The sequence below is a fragment of the Leucoraja erinacea genome, chromosome 5 (genome assembly GCF_028641065.1).
Source record: "Leucoraja erinacea ecotype New England chromosome 5, Leri_hhj_1, whole genome shotgun sequence".
Taxonomy (NCBI): domain Eukaryota; kingdom Metazoa; phylum Chordata; class Chondrichthyes; order Rajiformes; family Rajidae; genus Leucoraja; species Leucoraja erinaceus.
In genome coordinates, this window is record NC_073381.1 from 94971749 (window position 1) to 94989671 (window position 17923).

General features: G+C 44.0%; 1 protein-coding gene across 2 annotated transcripts in view; it reads left to right on the forward strand.

Moving 5' to 3' along the window:
• The first annotated feature begins 3715 nt into the window (after positions 1-3715).
• Positions 3716-17923, forward strand: part of tjap1 (tight junction associated protein 1 (peripheral)) — a 74596-nt gene continuing 60388 nt past the window's right edge. The window contains exons 1-2 of one of the 2 annotated variants that reach the window (XM_055636305.1): positions 3716-3832; positions 8733-8761. In XM_055636305.1, coding sequence (XP_055492280.1) covers positions 3716-3832; positions 8733-8761 — 146 coding nt within the window. The other variant, XM_055636304.1, reaches the window with a different exon arrangement.

Genomic DNA, 17923 nt, shown 5'->3' on the forward strand with positions numbered 1-17923 from the left:
CATAGTTCCCTGAAGGTGGAATCTCATGTAGATAGGGTGGTAAAGAAGGCTTTTGGTGTGCTGGCCTTTATAAATCAGAGCATTGAGTATAGTTGGGATGTAATGTTAAAGGGTTGGGTGTGTATGCGTGCTTTGTCCGTGATATTTATTTAGTTGTTTATCTTTAATATTTTACCTTGTATGTATCGTTAGCTTTTAGAAATGTTTGAATGCTGCACTGACTGGCTGACATTTTAAATTTCGTTGTACATGGTTCATGTTACAATGACAATAAAGAAACTATTCTATTCTATTCTATTCTAAAATTGTACAAGGCATTGGTGAGGCCAATTCTGGAATATCGTGTACAATTCTGGTCGCCAAATTATAGGAAAGATGTCAACAAAATAGAGAGATTACAGAGGAGATTTACTAGATTTTAGCACCAAAGTTACAGGTTTCAGCACCTAAGTTCCAGAGACAGGTTGAACAAGATAGGTCTTTATTCTTTGGAGTGCAGAAAGCTAAGGGGGGACTTGATAGAGATCTTTAAAATTATGAGAGGGATAGACAGAGTTGATGTGGATTAGCTTTTTCCATTGAGAGTAAGGAAGATTCATACAAGAGCACATGATTTGAGAATTAAGGGCCAGAAGTTTAGGGGTAACATGAGGGGGAACTTCTTTACTCAGGGAGTGGTAGCTGTGTGGAATGAGCTTCCAGTGGAGGTGGTGGAGGCAGGTTCGATTTTATCATTTAAAAATAAATTGGATAGGTATATGGACGGGAAAGGAATGGAGGGTTATGGTCTGAGTGCAGGTAGATGGGACTAGGTGTTCGGCACGGACTAGAAGGGCCGAGATGGCTTGTTTCCGTGCTGTAATTGCTATGTGGTTATATGAAGAAAGATTCTAGATTGGGAGAACAGAAGTTGGACAGTACCGTGAAGTCGCTGCACTAAATACAATAAATCCTCGCTATAACGGATCACAAAAACACGGGAGGAGATGGTGTCTGTTATTTTGTCTTATTTTTATTTTTAGTGTATGTTAAAGTTTGTGTAAATGTTCTCCGGTTTGTTTTATGTGGGGAGAGGGTGAACATTTTTTCAGTTTCTTACCGTGCGGGAGATGCGATTAATTTTCGGGTCGCATCTCGGAAGGTTTTTGGCTTACCATCAATGGAGCTGGGGGCCTCCTCAGACTGACGGGCTCCACCGCTGGTGTGGACTTAACATCGGAGCTGATCCCTTGCCTGGGATTGCTCCAACCGCGGCCTGCGGACTTACCATCAGGATCTCGCAGTCTCGGGAGAGGCCGAGTCGGGAGCTCCAACGACGCAGAGGCTCAACCAGCCCCGACCTGGGGTACGATCGCCGGCGCGGGAGAGTTGAGGATTGAACTTTCTTTTTACCTTCCATCACAGTGAGGAATGTGGAGGAGTCACTGTGGTGGATGTTTATGTTAATATGTGTTTTGTGTGTTCTATTACTTTTTATTTGTATGACTGACATGGTAAATGAAATTCCCCATATGTTGTTGTGGGGGTTGTTGTGAGGTAGGGGGAAGGCCAGTGCACCCGGGGGGAACCCACGTTGTCACAATGTCTTTGCAATGTGGGAGAAAAGATGAAACCTAATGTGTAGGATAGAACTAGTGTATGGGTGATCACTGGTTGGTATAGACTTTCTTTCCACGCAAAGACCCACAACATCCTGGCCACACACTCATCTTCCTGCTACCTTCAGGTAGAAGGTACAGGAGCCTGAAGACTGCAACAACCAGGTTCAGGAATAGCTACTTCCCCCACAGCCATCAGGCTATTAAACCTGGCTCAGACAAAACTTTGATTATTAATAACCAATTATCTGTTTTTTGCACTTTATCATTTTATTTATTCATGTGTGTATATATTTATATTATGGTATATGGACACACTGATCTGTTTTGTAGTAAATGCCTACTATGTTACGGGTGCTAAAGCAAAGCAAGAATTTCATTGTCCTATCAGGGACACATGACAATAAACTCACTTGAACTTGAAATGAAACAAAGCTAAAGTGTGTCAAAAACGCCATTCACTCCACCCACCTAGTGGTCATTCCATGAAACTACTAACTCGGTCTATAACAGATTTGGTCCGCGATAACCGACATCCATTATAAAGAGGTCTATTAGAGAAAAAGGTAATGCTTCGGGCCAAAACCCTTCCTCCTCCCTCGGCAAAGGGAGGGGAGAGAAGGGAAAAGAGAGAGGAAGGATCTGCCGGACATGCTTTGTGTGTGTGTGTGTGTGTTTGTTTGGCGGAGTCTGAGGGGAGAAGAAGGGAAGGGAGGGAGGTCTTTTCCAGCGGCGGGAACGGAGTAAACAGCTATACTAGCTCCAATAGTGTGCGTAAATAAGCTGCCCCGGGACGTGAGGTGCATCAACCTTTTTTCCGAAAATACAGTGATCTGAACATGCTGTGTGTGTGTGTTTGTTTGGCCGAGGGGAAAGCTCTGAAAATTGGACAAAAGCAACGATCATTTTGATCCTGTGACCAAAAAGGGAGGGTATATTGACCCGGGAAAGGGAGAGTAGGAATCCCTAGACCTAGTACAGTCTACTACAGAGATGCAGCCTGATCCGCTGATTTACTCCAGCCTTTTGTGTCTGTCTTCGGTTTAATCAGCATCTGCGGTATGTGCCGTTTAAAAAGTACAAGGCAGGCATGTGCCGTTTAAAAAGGAAGTGATAAAAAACATTTAAAAACACCTAAACTGTTCCTCCGCAACGCTGCGAGAGGCATAACTGAAGTCGTGTCGAGGTTACTGAAATGACGGAGGTTACGCTCCGGTGCAGACTACGCGTAAGTTCATTGTATTTCGCAGGAGTGGACCATCTTGCGCGCTATAAGATCTTTGCTCCAATTGATTTGATTACTCTAGCGCGGGGCCCCCTTAGGCGCGGGGCCCAATTGGGAGCAATCGGTTCAATCGGCTAAAGGCCGGCCTTGACCGGGTAACTGCCGGGATCGAGGCGCAAACTCGCGACCTTGCGGCCACGAGCCGAGCACTCTACCACTGAGCCACATGTTAAAATCTACGCTAAAAACCTTCCTTTCGGAAAACCGAAAAATCCCGAAATCCGAGAAGTGTCTGGTCCCAAGGCTTTCGGATAAAAGGTTGTGCACCTGTACCAATAGCGGATGCAAACAAAATATCCATTACATGTCGCCATAACATTGCCCAAAAAACGTTTACATTGTTGCCATTAGCTGAATATCTTGTGGTACCGTGACTGGAATAATGTTTACTGACTTCTAGTTCTGCAAGACAGCTTAAGAAGATGAAATGCTTTTAATCACTTTTCCAGACTGAAATTAGAACTACAGATAATGTGATCAATGAAACATTGTTGCCAATCAATGCTCCCTTTTGTTGCATGTTCAGTTTATAGCTAAGAGGGCTAACTATTCCTTTTTCCTGTTAGGGCAGTGCAGATGAATTGACGTTCTTTCAACAGTTATTAGCATCAACAGCGCTTCTCACTGCCCTTCTTGCTTTAATGCAACCATAATGATTATTTCCAGAATGTCAGTTGAACAGATCAACTCCATGGAGCATTGGTCATAGATGAAGTCTGCTTGGAGCACTGTCATTTATAATCTGCTGCTTAAACTCGGCTAAATGTGTATAACCGGTCTGCTTTTGGTTTGTTAGGTTGTGCACTGGGAGTAAGGCGTAGGGAACTTGAACATGTCAACGAGAAAGCCATACAGGAAGGCGCCACCTCAGCATCGGGAGAATCGGAGCGAGCCACCATTTTTTAGGAATGAACTAGATGGGACAGCTGTACCTACTGAGCAGAGTCAGGTAACTGAAAACACCCATGTGCCTGTACTGCAGCACGGACGATTCAGTTACTCGGATATCTTTGGTGAGACAGATTTAGAGGGGCTGCAGAGTGTGGGAAATTCAGAAGCCCATTTTTCTCCCCTCTGGTTTCAGGATTCCAGCAGTGAAAGAGAAGATGCGTCTTCTCGCGATAGTCTGGGGTTTTGCAATGAAAAGCTACGCAGGCAGTCAGATGAAGGTGACCTGAGAACCACGGAACAAAACTTTTCTCAGTTTTCAAGGAAATCTGCAATGGCGCTGGAGAATTTGAATGATAATGAAACTTTAAGGCATTCCCCGAAAACCAGCAGTCAGGGGCATAGTACAGCCTTTAAAAAACCCGCTGAAATTCTGACTCTGAAGGAGACGGATAGTTCCCAGAATCAACAGCCTCGTAAAGGAATTCTCAAACCGACAAATTTGCTAGGCATTAAAGTTGAAAGTCTGCGCAAGGCCAGATCTGTAGAGACATTAGCCCAGAATAGGACAGGGCAGTTGAATTATTCCTCGCAAGAAATGTCAAGTGGACAGAGGGGCAGAAGAGCCTCCATACAAGGCAAACTATCTTCACCGTTCAGTTTAGTGCAAGGTAGGCACCAAAGGCCAGGTGCAGAAATCATAGAGGAGAAACTGAAATTTTCCAAATTTCTGGATGAAATCACTTTTAGAGTGCTGAGTCCACACAATCTTCAGTCGTTAGGAGTTACTCAGTTTAAAAATCCTTCGATGATCCTCTATTCCTCTGGTCCTTACCAAAAAGTGGGTCCAGAGCCAAGGGACGTCAAAGGGGAAGTGCAAGATGTGAATATTGATGGCATTGTGAAAGGTTCAGGTGGAAGCAGAGATGTGTCAGAAAGAAAGAATGGTATGCAAATCGGAGTTGAGTCCAAGCAAGGTTGCCAGTATGTGGGTAGACCAACAAGTCCAGGAACAATTGGAAAGCAATGGGTGGCAAAGAAAGATAGAATTAAAAAGCACCACAGCCCTCCTTTTCGGAGAGGAAGCATAGAAAGATGTCCTGAGCGTGCAGCAAGATTACTGGAATCCAGTGGAGAGAGAGAGCAACGGAGCAACAGGCTGGGTAAAGGAAATAAAGAGGATGGATTTGCAATCCGTCAAGAGTGCATGCAACGTCATGATCTAGCAGCTGGAGAGGGAGAGAAAGACATTGAGAAATCTCAAGGTGATTTAAGCCCACCTCTACGTTCAGATCAGGATAGGCATTTGGCAACTCTGCAAATGGCATCTATCAATGTGCAAAACAAGGTAAGGGCAAAGAAATGTGACTAGTACCTTTTAGTTGCATCTCTCTCATTTGATGTGATTAACTGCTGAGCATTTATTCTGAGAGCATTTGCATGCAATGGATGGTCAGTGATTAAATGTTACAATGTGCGTTTGCCAAAATACATGAGGGACATCTTCCTAGCAGCACCAGCACCACTTTAAGGTTTTGATTTGCACAGACCTTATTCTAAGAAGCGGTCTGGCATATTGCTAAGTAACAATTTGAGTGTTGCTAATCTCAGTTGAATTGCGAGTGAAGAAAACATTTATGTCCCAATGGCTGTGGTTAGAGCACAGGCCATTGAGATGAGGGAACTCTGATTCAATCCTTGCTTTGCTTGAGCTTTTTAACAAGGGAGCATTATCAATTAGATCTTGAACTATCAAGATCAGTGAGTTCTAACCAATTGTTGAGAACCTCAGCAGGTTAGACAGCATCTGTGGAGGGAATGTTCCCTTCAGATTGATTCTAGAACCGGAGGGGGGGTGGGGGAACATGAAAAGAGATGGGTGCAGGACAAACCCTGGCAAGTAATAGTTGGATTTAGATGAGGGAGGTTTATTTGGTAGACAAGTGGACAGAGACGAAAGGGAAACAAAAGGGTGTCAGAGGGAGGGATATAGGTGGAAGGGATGGATGGGGGAGTGTTACATAGAAAATAGGTGCAGGAGGAGGCCATTCAGCCCTTTGAGCTAGCACCACCATTCATTGCGATCATGGCTGATCGTCCCCAATCAATAACCCGTGCCTGCCTTCTACCCATATCCCTTGACTCCACTAGCCCCTAGAGCTCTATCTAACTCTCTCTTAAATCCATCCAGTGATTTGGCCTCCATTGCCCTCTGTGGCAGGGAATTCCACAAATTCACAACTCTCTGGGTGAAAACGTTTTTTCTCACCTCAGTCTTAAATGGCCTCCCCTTTATTCTAAGACGGTGGCCCCTGGTTCTGGACTCGCCCAACATTGGGAAAAAAATTCCTGCATTATTCCTGCATGTTAAAGGGTGGGGCAGGATAATGGGTAAAATGCATGCATACTGGGGTGGATGTGGGGGGTAGGGGGGAAGGGACAGGAAGGGACAGGAAGGAGGGCGGGCTGTTACCTAAAATTGGGGAATCCAATGTTCATATCGTTGGCTTGTAAACTACCCAATAAGGCACTATTCCAACAGTTTGTGGCCTCACTGCCAATGGAGAAGACCCAGAACATAAAGATTGTTTTTGGTAATGGGAAGGGGAGTTCAACTGGTTAGTAACCGGGTGATCCAGCAGGCCTTGGCGGGCAAAGCTTTAATTTAGTTTAGTTTAGAGATACAGTGTAGAAACAGGCCCTTCGGCCCACTGAGTCTGTACTGACCAGTGATCTGTCTAGTTCTATCTGACACACTGGGGACAATTTACAGAAGCCAATTAACCTACAAGCCCACACGTCTATAGAATGTGGGAGGAAACTGGAGAAAACGTGCGTAGTTACAGGGAGCATTTACAAACTCTGCCATAGTCACATACATAGCAACACCCATAGTCACGATCATACCTGGGTCTCTGGCACAATAAGGCAGCAACTCTACTTCTGCGGTACTGTGCTGCCCTTGTCCGGTGAAATGGTCGCCAGGTCCACGCTTGATCTTGCTGATGTAAAGGAGGCCACTCCGTGAGCACCAAATGTAATTGATAAGATGGAAGAGGTGCAAGTGAACCTGTGTCTCACCTGGAAAAGCTGCGGAGGTACTTAGATGGATGCGAGGGAGGTGGTGTAGGGACAGGTGTTATATCTCCTGCAGACACAAAATGCTGGAGTAACTCAGCGAGTGAAGCAGCATCTATGGAGAGAAGGAATGGGAGACGTTTTGGGTCAAGACACTTCTTCAGACTGATTATCTCCTGCAGTCGTGAGAAAAGTACCGAGGAGGGGGTGGTTTGGATGGAAGGGGTGAATGAACTAAAGAATTGCAAAGGGACAGGTTTCTGCAGAAAGTAGTGGAATGAGAAGATGTGACCAATGGTGGGATCAGTTAGAAAGTGGCAGAAATGTCAGGAATGACGTGTTGGATGCAGAGGCAATTGGGGAGAAAGGTGAAGGAATTCCTATATCTCTACTTTGAGTTAGATATCATAAGTCCACAAGTTATAGGACTAGAATTAGGCAATTGAGCCCATCAAGTCTACTCCGCCATTGAATCATGCCTGATCTCTGCCAGTTATTCCCATTTTCCTGCTTTCTCCCCAAAACCCTTGACTCCTGCTCTAATCAAAAAGTTGTCTATCTCCGCCAAATTATCCCGGAATATTTTTTTATCCTTTGATATTGGGTAGGTTTGATTCTTTTAATTACTGGAGATATTTGGATGTGGTCCTGATTTGTTGAAACTAGGAATAACAATTAAAAGTAACATATGAACTTTGTTTCATCTATGAGACATTTGTTTGGATGCAATTTAAGAGGCTGGCCGCATCAAAGGTCTATTACTCCAGTATGCATGTATCCATAGGAAATGAGAGATGTCGAGGAAAGAATATTAATATGAGCGGTCAAAGTAAATGATTCTATGCTAAGGTATAGATATAGGATGCATGCTGGCCTTGCTGGCAACATCACTGTCCAACAAATATTTCCTAAAAGAAATAAGGTGGATATTGCTGTCCTAGATATAGATGTAAATTGATCAAGCATTTGGAAATCGCCATTCACTGAAATGTAACTGACTTGATAAGACATGACTCTTAATATATTTACATTTATTTTTAGTTGGTATGTGTTTCAGACAACTGAAAAAACTATGAATGCGAGGTGATACTTGCAAGATGTGGAATTGACGTCAGAATAGTGAGCCGTAGAGTTGAGTCCCACCACATCTACGCCAATCTACATTAATCCCATTTATTCACATTAGGACTGCATCCTTTTGTTCTATGCCCATTAAATATGTGTCCAAATGCCACATAAACAGATAATTATATCTGATTCCACCACCACCTCTGGCAACGTAATACAGATATCTATGAATCTGTGAGGAGTGGGAGGAACTGCCCTCAGACCCCTTAAAAAACCAAAAACAAATTATCTCCCCTTGTTCTTAATGCTCCTACCATGGGGATAAAAAGATTTTAACTGTCTAGTGTATCTATGTTTCTCAATCTTTCATTCTTGCAACAGGTTTCCCCTCTCTTCTTTACTTCAAGGAAAACAAGCCTATCCGTCACTCTCATTACTAAAGTCCTCCAATCCAGGAAACATCTTGGTGACTTTCCTCTGCATTCTCTCCGACACAATCGCATCCATCCACTTTTAAATTAAGGATTACAAGTTTAGAAGGATTACAAGCAAAAATCTTTTTACACCAAGAATAGGATTCTGGAATGTACTGCCTGAAACGAGGTGGAGGTAGAAACTCCATGGCATTTCAGTGTCAAGATGAGCACTAGGCGTAGAAGACTGTTGGCTAAGTGCTGGAAAATGGGATTAATTTTGATGGGTACTTGATGTTTGTCATGCACATGGTCAGTCAAGGGGCCTGTACCAATGCTGTAATACTCTGTGATAAAGTGACCTGGGAATGAGTCTAACTGTCACACCTCTTTTCTCCACAGGAACCACTGACTGATAGAGACCAAATTAAGTAAGCTTGTTTTGATTATGATATTATGTTGTATTTTTTATGGAGTAGCAGTGAGGTGAACTGTCAATGTGATTATTTATTAACTGCATGTTTCCATTAAGCTGCACACTATCGTATTCCTGTTACTTATATATTTGAATCCTATGATATAGGAATCCTGTTACTTAAATATTTGATCCAAGTTTGTTTTTCCCAGTGATCTAATGCACCCATTTTTCAAGCAAATGTCATATTTGAAATAGTTCTGGAATGTGCTTTCTCCATCCACTCCCCATGTATACAACAACCTATATAATATTACATTTGGTTATTCCTTCACCCATAAATGTTCTATTCAGTAATAAAATCTCCATATAGATTGCTGCCACGCAGCACCCTACCAAGAAAAGTGGAAGCCATCTGGACCGTGCCTTTTTTTTCTGTACCCTCTTCTTCTTCTTCTTGCGTATGGCGTGCACAGCCTAAAGTTGTAAGACCACTTGTTCTGATCTTCTGTTAGTGCACGACAGGTTGATTGCATTCGTCGAAACAGGGTGGACCACATGAAGGTTGCAATCCCCCACCCCTCTCTCAGATCATGACATTGTTCCTACAGTGCATTGTCCAAGCAATTGACTTCCAATATATTAAAATAGCACCATCGATAAAAGACTCGTTCCAGTTTATACAATTGATACAATTATTTTAAAATTCTGAACGGTTTTGAGAGGATAAATGAAGAATAATTGTATTATAACTATGACAAATGTTTTGTTAATTAGAGGGAAATTTATGGTAGTTTTGGGGAAATTTATGGGAAAAGAATCAGAGGCTGCTAGGCTACCAGATCGGGTAGACACAGAGTCTCTTGTAGGGGAATCGAGGACCAGAGGACATAGGTTCATGGTGAAGGGGAAAAGATTTAATAGGAATCTGAGGGGTAACTTTTTCACAAAAAGGGTGGTGGGTGTATGGAACAGGAGGACGTAGTTGATGCTGGGACTATCCCATTGTTTAAGAAACAGACAGGTACATGGAAAGGACAGGTTTGGAGGGATATGGAGCAAGCACAGGCAAGTGGGACACGTGTAGCTGGGCAAGTTGGGCCTGTTTCCACACTGTATCACTCTGACTCTAGGTCGCCCCTCAGCCTTCAATGCTTCAGAGGAAACAATCTTAGTTTGTTCAACCTCTCCTTTATAGTTAATACTCTCGAATAAGCGATTTCGGTATTCCGACTACGCATGCCCATATCATAGGTCACTGGAGATAAACATTCTCGGCAGCTGAGCTGCTGCATGTATACTGATCTGCGTTTCATCCGTAGTCAGGATCGAACCGGATTTCCGGCGCTGCAAGCGCTGTTGAATTGCTACTAGAGTTAGCGACACTAGTTCTCCATTCACCACTGGTCCATGCAGAAATCTCAGCAGTGACAATCTAATGAATCACGGGTATGTTCCCCTCAGCCTGGATATATGGGTTCCATTCTCACTCGGGCTGCCCTCCTGGGTTGTACAGGGTTATTATACAGGGGCGAACTACACACCCCTCTCCTGCATAACCCCAGGAGGCAGATTTGTGAGCCGAGTCTCACTACTGTCCCTGTCCCTTGCCGAGTGTCCCATCCCTGTCTGGTGGCGGCTGGAGATATCCGGGGTGACCCTGGACTGACGAGACACTAGCCCAGAGCAGTGGCAGCCCCAGGCTTCAATTCAACTTTAATGTCATCGCACAAATACAAGTATGAGTACAACAAAATGCAGTTTTGCGTCAGTCCGTAGAAGTTGTGCATAAAGAAATTTAAAAAATAGAAAGAGAGAAGATACAGAATAATCAACAAATACAGAATAATTAAACAATGGGGACGGAGGGACCAGAGAAATCTATCGTCGGGACTCTGAGTTCAGCAGTGTAATTGTATTTTTGTAGAAGCTGTTCCTCATCCTACTAGTACGTGACCTGAGGCTCCTGTACCGCCTCCCTGATGGGAGGAGGGCAAACAGTCCATGGTTGGGGTGTGAGGGGTCTTTGATGATCTTCCCGGCCCGTCTCAGACACCGTTTTCGGTGGAGGGCATCTATGGCAGGGAGCGGGGCACCGATGATGTGCTGCGCGGTTTTCACCACCCGTTGTAGTGCCTTCCTGTCCGCTACAGTGCAGCTGCTGTACCATACCGTGAAGCAGGTGGTCAGGATACTCTCTATGGTACAGCGGTAAAAGTTGGTCAGGATCCGGGGGGACAGGTGGGCTTTCTTGATCCTGGGGGGACAGGTGGGCTTACAGCCAGCACGGAGAAGAAACACTAACTCTAGTTCAACTCTGCTCCAACACCCGAGTAACCCGTTCCCCGATGGGCCGGGGACCATGAGCTGCACCTCTCACCTTATCCAGTGGCTGTCAGTTAACCCCCCTCGGTGCGGCGAAAGCTGAGCACCAGTCATCAACATGGATACAGACAAAATGCTGCAGTAACTCAGCGCAACATCTCTGGAGAAGGGTCTCGATCTGAAACCTCACCTATTCCTTTTCTCCAAAGATGCTGCCTGTCCCGCTGAGTTACTCCAGCACGTTGTGTCTACCTTCGGTGTAAACTAGCATCTGCAGTTCCTCCCTACAGAGCGACGCCTGTCCTCGGGTAAAGGCGAGGCGGCTGGGAGAGAGATGGGGAGAGGGATAGGGAGAGATGGGAAGAGAGGAACTCGCTATATGCAGGTCCCGGACACCCCATCTCCGCAAGACCTCCCCAGCGCTGGGACAGTCCCTCCACCACCCCCTCCGCCCCGGCTGGAGGGAGGAACTGGGGGACATTGACCGCCTCTGCAACCAACGTGCAAACCCCGGCACTCCCTGCGGAATGTTAAACTAAACCATCCATAAGCAAAACACACAAACACCCACGTCTTTCACCCCCCCTTCTCTTTCCCCCACCTCTCATTGTCTCTCCGCCGGTCCAGTCTCTCGCCATCTCCCACTCGCATCTGACCCCTCCCCCCCCCCCCCCCCCCCCCCGCTGTGACACCCCACTTTCCGGCACCCCCCGTTCGCTTTGTTTTTTCTCGAATGACCTTTGACAAATCCCATGATTCCTTGCGTTTATCAGAATACCGAACTTGCTTATACAAGCAAGATCCTGGTGAACCTCTTCTGCACCCTCTCCAAAATCTCCATATTGTTCCTGGCGAGCAGAACTGGACACTATCCACCAAATGTCACCTAACCGTAGTTCTATAAAGTTGCTGCAGATCCTCACGACTTTTAAACTCAATGACCTGATCCTTGAAGGCAACATCTCAGACTCGTCAGGATTAAACTCTATTGGCCATTTTGCTGCAGCTATTTCAAACTAGTCGATATCCTGCTGAATCCAAGGAATGGAAAACTGATGTGTACCTGGTGGGTTAACGGGCAGCATCCTGTGTAATTGACAGGCTTACAAGAGGCATTATTGTTTTCACTGTACCGATAACCCGATTTAAACACAAATATGAGAATGCGAAATCTATTCACTGATCGGTTTCTGCTGAGAATGTTACCGAACAATAGATCCTTCTTTCAAAAGCATAAATAATTTACATTTTAATGTTTTTATCACTTGGAGTCCAATCCAGCCAACATGGCATCGTGATTTGAAAGTGATTGTTATAAATTGAATTAGATTTTACTTTATAAAATAATTAACCAATGTATTGTATAAATACAAAATACATTCCTAAATGTAGTGCGACTGCAATCTGAATCACTCTCAGCCAAAGCTGCTTGGACTACAGTCCACATGGAGGCTCTCACCACCACCCCACCTGAAGATTAGAGTCTGATCATGGAAGATCAGTTGAACTATCAAAACACATCACTACTTCTAGTCTAACTATCAACACATACCGTAGGCCTTCTGACCTAACAACGACAATGAGTTATCTCAGCATCAGAAAAGTCTTTCTGCTTCAGGTACACAATGGGTTAAATGACACTGAGCAGCATATCATTTAAATTTGACAACTCGGCAACTGACAGATGGAGAACAGTTCAGAGATTCACTGATTATCTGATTGATATGACAAATAAAGTTTCTAGATACATAATTTAAATTTTATGCGCTGTCATAGAAATGTAGAAATTAGGTGCAGGAGTAGGCCATTCGGCCCTTCGAGCCTGCACCGCCATTCAATATGTTCATGGCTGATCATCCAACTCAGTATCCTGTACCTGCCTTCTCTCCATACCTCCTGATCCCTTTAGCCACAAGGGCCACATCTAACTCCCTCTTAAATATAGCCAATGAACTGGCCTCAACTACCTTCTGTGGCAGAGAATTCCACAGTGTCAATAGCGAACAAACAGTCTTTGTTAATTTTGTACAAAGATATGTTCAATTCTCAAAGTTGCAGCAAGGGAAAACAAACACCATGTGACAACTTTAAAAGGAACACTGATCACAATTTTAGTCAACTAAATGTCAACTCTGGATTAGAAAGTGTAGGTTCTATTCCCGCACTAGAGTCCAGCACAAAATGCAGTTCTGTGTGTTCTGCACTCACTCGTGCGTTTTTAAAAGGAAGCCAGGGCTGTTCTCCAAAGTGTTGTTGTTAAGGAAGTGCAGTGGCATCAATGCTGCTGCCCTGGCCAATATTTATCCCTAAACAAGATTAGAAAATTATATTAACTAGTCTACCTCAATGCATTTCATTGTACAAATCAGCAGCATTCTGCAAAGATCAGTGCTGGGTCAATTTAAATGAAAATGTAGGTGAGTTGAATAGTAAGTTTGCAGACAACATAAACATTGGCAGGGTTGTGGATAGTGATGATAGTTGCCAAACGACTCAGAAGGATATCGACTAGTTTGAAATACCTGCAGAGAAATGGCTGATAGAGTTTAATCCCGACCAGTGAGAGATGTTGCCTTCATTGATCAAGATGTTGAGTATAAAAGTTGGGATGTTAGGGGATACTTAAGATATATGGCAAGCAACAGTGAACCCAGCACAGATTGCTCTGACACACCTCTGGTGATGGGCCTCCACTCAGAAAAGCAATCCTCCACTACTACCCTCTGACCTCTTCTACGAAGCCAAATTGAATCCAGTTGTCTGGAGCCCATGCTGACTATCCATAAGCAGTCATCCAAATGCTAGAAGATCCCCTCCCTCAGAATCCCTACCAGTAACATACCCATTGCTGATATCAGACTCAGTGGCCTGTAGTTCCCTGGCTTATTTGCAGCTTGTCCTTCTTAAATGTACACCATTCTTCGGGCTCATACCCCGTGGTTAAAGATCATGCAGATATCTCTGCGATAGTCTCAGCAATTAATTTTGTTCTTTCTGTGATGTTTTCCAAAAATGAAGGAGGCTTTGCCAGATACATTTTTCTATACCAGATGAAAGGTTGAGGAAAATATTCACACTTCCAAAGAATATTGAAATCTGACGCCATATTCCAAGGAGTTTAAAAGCTGGTTTAAAATGCCCCATTGTTGATGTCTTAATTGCAATCCTTGGGCAGGAATTGCACAATTTTTAGGATGCTAATTTGAAAATTCCATTTGCACCTGGAAATTAGATATCATTTCAAACATTTCCGATTACATAAAATGGGTCTCTCCCATAGATGAAAAGATGAGCTTTTCCCTCCTAGAAATGCCTGGTCTGATGATTATTTGAGGTATTGATTGACCTTAATTCTGTCAATTGTTTTTTGCAAGGAATGTAATGAAAGTCATTGCCCTGTGGGTTAAACCCATTGACAACATTTTTCCATTCATGAGCGGCTTATTGTTCAGATGATATTTTGAACAGCTTTAAATAATGCATCACATTGTCAAATGACCTTTCGAGTCCCAGACATGTGAGTGCATCAGTTGAAAATAGAATGCAGCATCAAAGCCAGAAATGTACCATAAATTGAATTGTTGCATAAGAAGAAACCATTGTTGCATAAGAAGAAACTTGAACAAGTTAGGGCTTTATTCTTTGGAGCGCAGAAGGTTAAGGGGGGACTTGATAGAGGTCTTTAAAATGATGAGAGGGATAGACAGAGTTGACGTGGATAAGCTTTTTCCATTGAGAGTAGGGAAGATTCAAACAAGAGGACATGATTTGAGAATTAAGGGACAAAAGTTTAGGGGCAACATGAGGGGGAACTTCTTTACTCAGAGAGTGGTGGCTGTGTGGAATGAGCTTCCAGTGAAGTGGTGGAGGCAGGTTCGATTTTATCATTTAAAAATAAATTGGATAGGTATATGGACGGGAAAGGAATGGAGGGTTATGGTCTGAGTGCAGATAGATGGGACTAGGGGCTGAGTAAGTGTTCGGCACGGACTAGAAGGGCCGAGATGGCCTGTTTCCGTGCTGTAATTGTTATGTGGTTATATATGGTTATAATGTGTGGAAAAGAGTTTGATAGATTGGCATTGCCCAGTCAGTAATGCAGGGTTTAATAATATTACATGCCTATATTACAGGGTACAATAAAAACACTCAAACCTATCTGCATCAAACTCCACTTAGCATTCCTCAGCCCTTTTGTCAAACTGATCAAGATCCTGTTGTAAGTTTTGATAACCAAGATATGATAATCATTGCAAATGTAGATTGCAGCATTTTAAATTGGAGAAGACTGAGAGCATATACTGTACGGTGCAGTGATTTGCTGGCAGAATATTCCAGACTTTTCCACATATTTAATCATGCATGTGTGCTCTTTGGTTATAGTCACAAGATATATACGGTATAGAAATAATTCCTTCAGCCCATTGTGTTCATGCCAATTATCAATTACCTGTCCAGACAACTTCAGATAGCCTTTGCTTTCTCTCTCCATCCCCTCCCCCTTCCTAGTTCTCCCACTTGTCTTACTGTCTCCGACTACATTCTATCTTTGTCCCGCCCTCTCCCCTGATATCAGTCTGAAGAAGGGTCTCGACCCGAAACGTTGCCCATTCCTTCTGTCCTGAGATGCTGCCTGACTCGCTGAGTTACTCCAGTATTTTGTGTCTACCTGTTTAGATTAATTCAATTTCCCAGGATTTGGTCTGTAGCCTTTTGTGTTTTGGCAATTTGAGTTGTTAGTTAGTCAAATATTGCAAGTACCTGGTCCCACCACTCACTCCATCTGTGCTTCCTGAGGCAAACCATCTAACCTTCCTCCTCCTCCCAACCCAGCCTAAACCCATGACCTCTGGTTTATGACATCTATGTTGTCTCACAAACTTTCCGACTTTCATGCCCCGCATAATTTAGTAGACCTTAATTAAGTTCTGCCCCAGTCTCTCTTGCTCCTCATAACTGACATGCTCCATCCTAGCCCACATCCAAGTGAATCTTCCCTGCAGTGCGATCGTGGTCGTCTAGAGAGTGGTGACCAGAACGGCAAACAATACACCAATTGGATCTTAACCAACGTTTCATAAAGTTCTACCATAATATTCCTGCTCTTATACATTAGAACATAGACCAATACAGCACAGGAAAGGGTAGTTTGGTAGTTTGGCCCACAATATTTGTGCTGAACATAATGCTTAGCTAAACTGATCTTATCTGTCTGCCCATTTTAGTTTGGTGTATTTTAGAGATACAATATGGAAACAGGCCCTTGGGCCCACCGAGTCTGTGTCGACCAGCGATCCCTGTACACCAGCACTATTCTACACACACTCGGGGCAATTTACATTTATAACAAGCCAATTTACTTACAAGCCTGTACGTCTTTGGAGAGTGGGAGGAAACCGAAAATCCTGCAGAAAACCTACATGGTCACGGGGAGAACATACAAACTCCGTACAGACAGCACCCGTAGTCAGGATCGAACCAGGGTCTCTGGCGCTGTAAGGCAGCAACTCTACCTCTGTGCCACCCAAATCCATGATCCATACCCTTCTATTCCCTGCAATTCCATATGCCTATCTAAAAGCCACTTTATATCCGCCTCCACCACCACCCCTGGCAATGCATTCCAAGTCCCCCCCCCCCCCCACCCTCTGTGGGGAAAAAAATGACCCACACATCTCCATTAAACTTTACCCCTCTCATCTTATAACAATGCCCTCTTATGTTGTAGATTTCCACACGGGGGCGGGGGGGGGGCAAAGGTTCTGACTATGTACCCTATCCATGCCTCTCATTATTTTGTATATTCTATCAAGTTTCCCCTCAATCTCTGAGGCTCCAGAGAAAAAATCCAAGTCCATCCAACCTCTCCCTGTAGCTGAAGCCCTTTAATTGAGGCAGCATTCAGATAAACCTCCTGCCCTCTCTCAAAATGTTCAACATCTTTCCTGTAGTGGAGCAATCAGAACTGGACACAATACTCTAACTAAGGCCTAACCAAAGTCATGTAGTCCAGAGCTGCAACATGACTTCCTGATTCTTCTATTCAATGCTCCTGGCAATGAAGGTCTGCCCTTGGCCTTCTTTACCACCCTATCTACTTGTGCTGCCACCTTTAGTGAACAATGAACTTGGACTCCAAGATACCTCTACACGTCCTTGATGTTAAGGATCTTGCCATTAACTGTTTTCCTCTCTCTCATTATTCCACCTCCCAAAATGCAGCACTTTGCACTTGTTTGGGTTAAACTCCATCCGCCATTTCTCTGCCCATTTCTGCAGCTGATGTATATCCTCCTGTATCTGCTGACAACCTTCCTCACTGCCTGTTTACTCCTCCAATTTGGTGTTGTCAGCAAACATAGGCTCCAGCCCACCTACATTTACATCTTGTGTCATTTATATATATCACAAAGAGCAGAGATCCCTGCAAAACACCACTGATCACAGACCTCCAGCTGGAGTGTGTACCTTCCACCACAACACCTTGTCTCCTATGAATAAGCCAGTTTTGAACCCATGCAACCTAGTCATCTTAATCTTCTGGATCAGCCTACCATGACGGATCTTATCAAAAGCCTTACAAAACTCCATGTATATAACATCCATTGCCTTACCTTAATCAAAACTCTCACTCAAGTTAGTGAGACAACTCAACACATGCTAACATTTAGTGAGATAAGGCTCTGTGTAATGAAGGCTGTTATCCTCTATGCCTTCACCACCTTTTTTACCCAGGTTGCCACTTCTGTTCCTCAACACTCCCTTTGGCCCTAACATTCAATGTGCGTGTCCTGTCCTGGATTGTCCTGCCAAAGTGCATCATCTTGCATTCATCAGGATTAAATTCCATCTG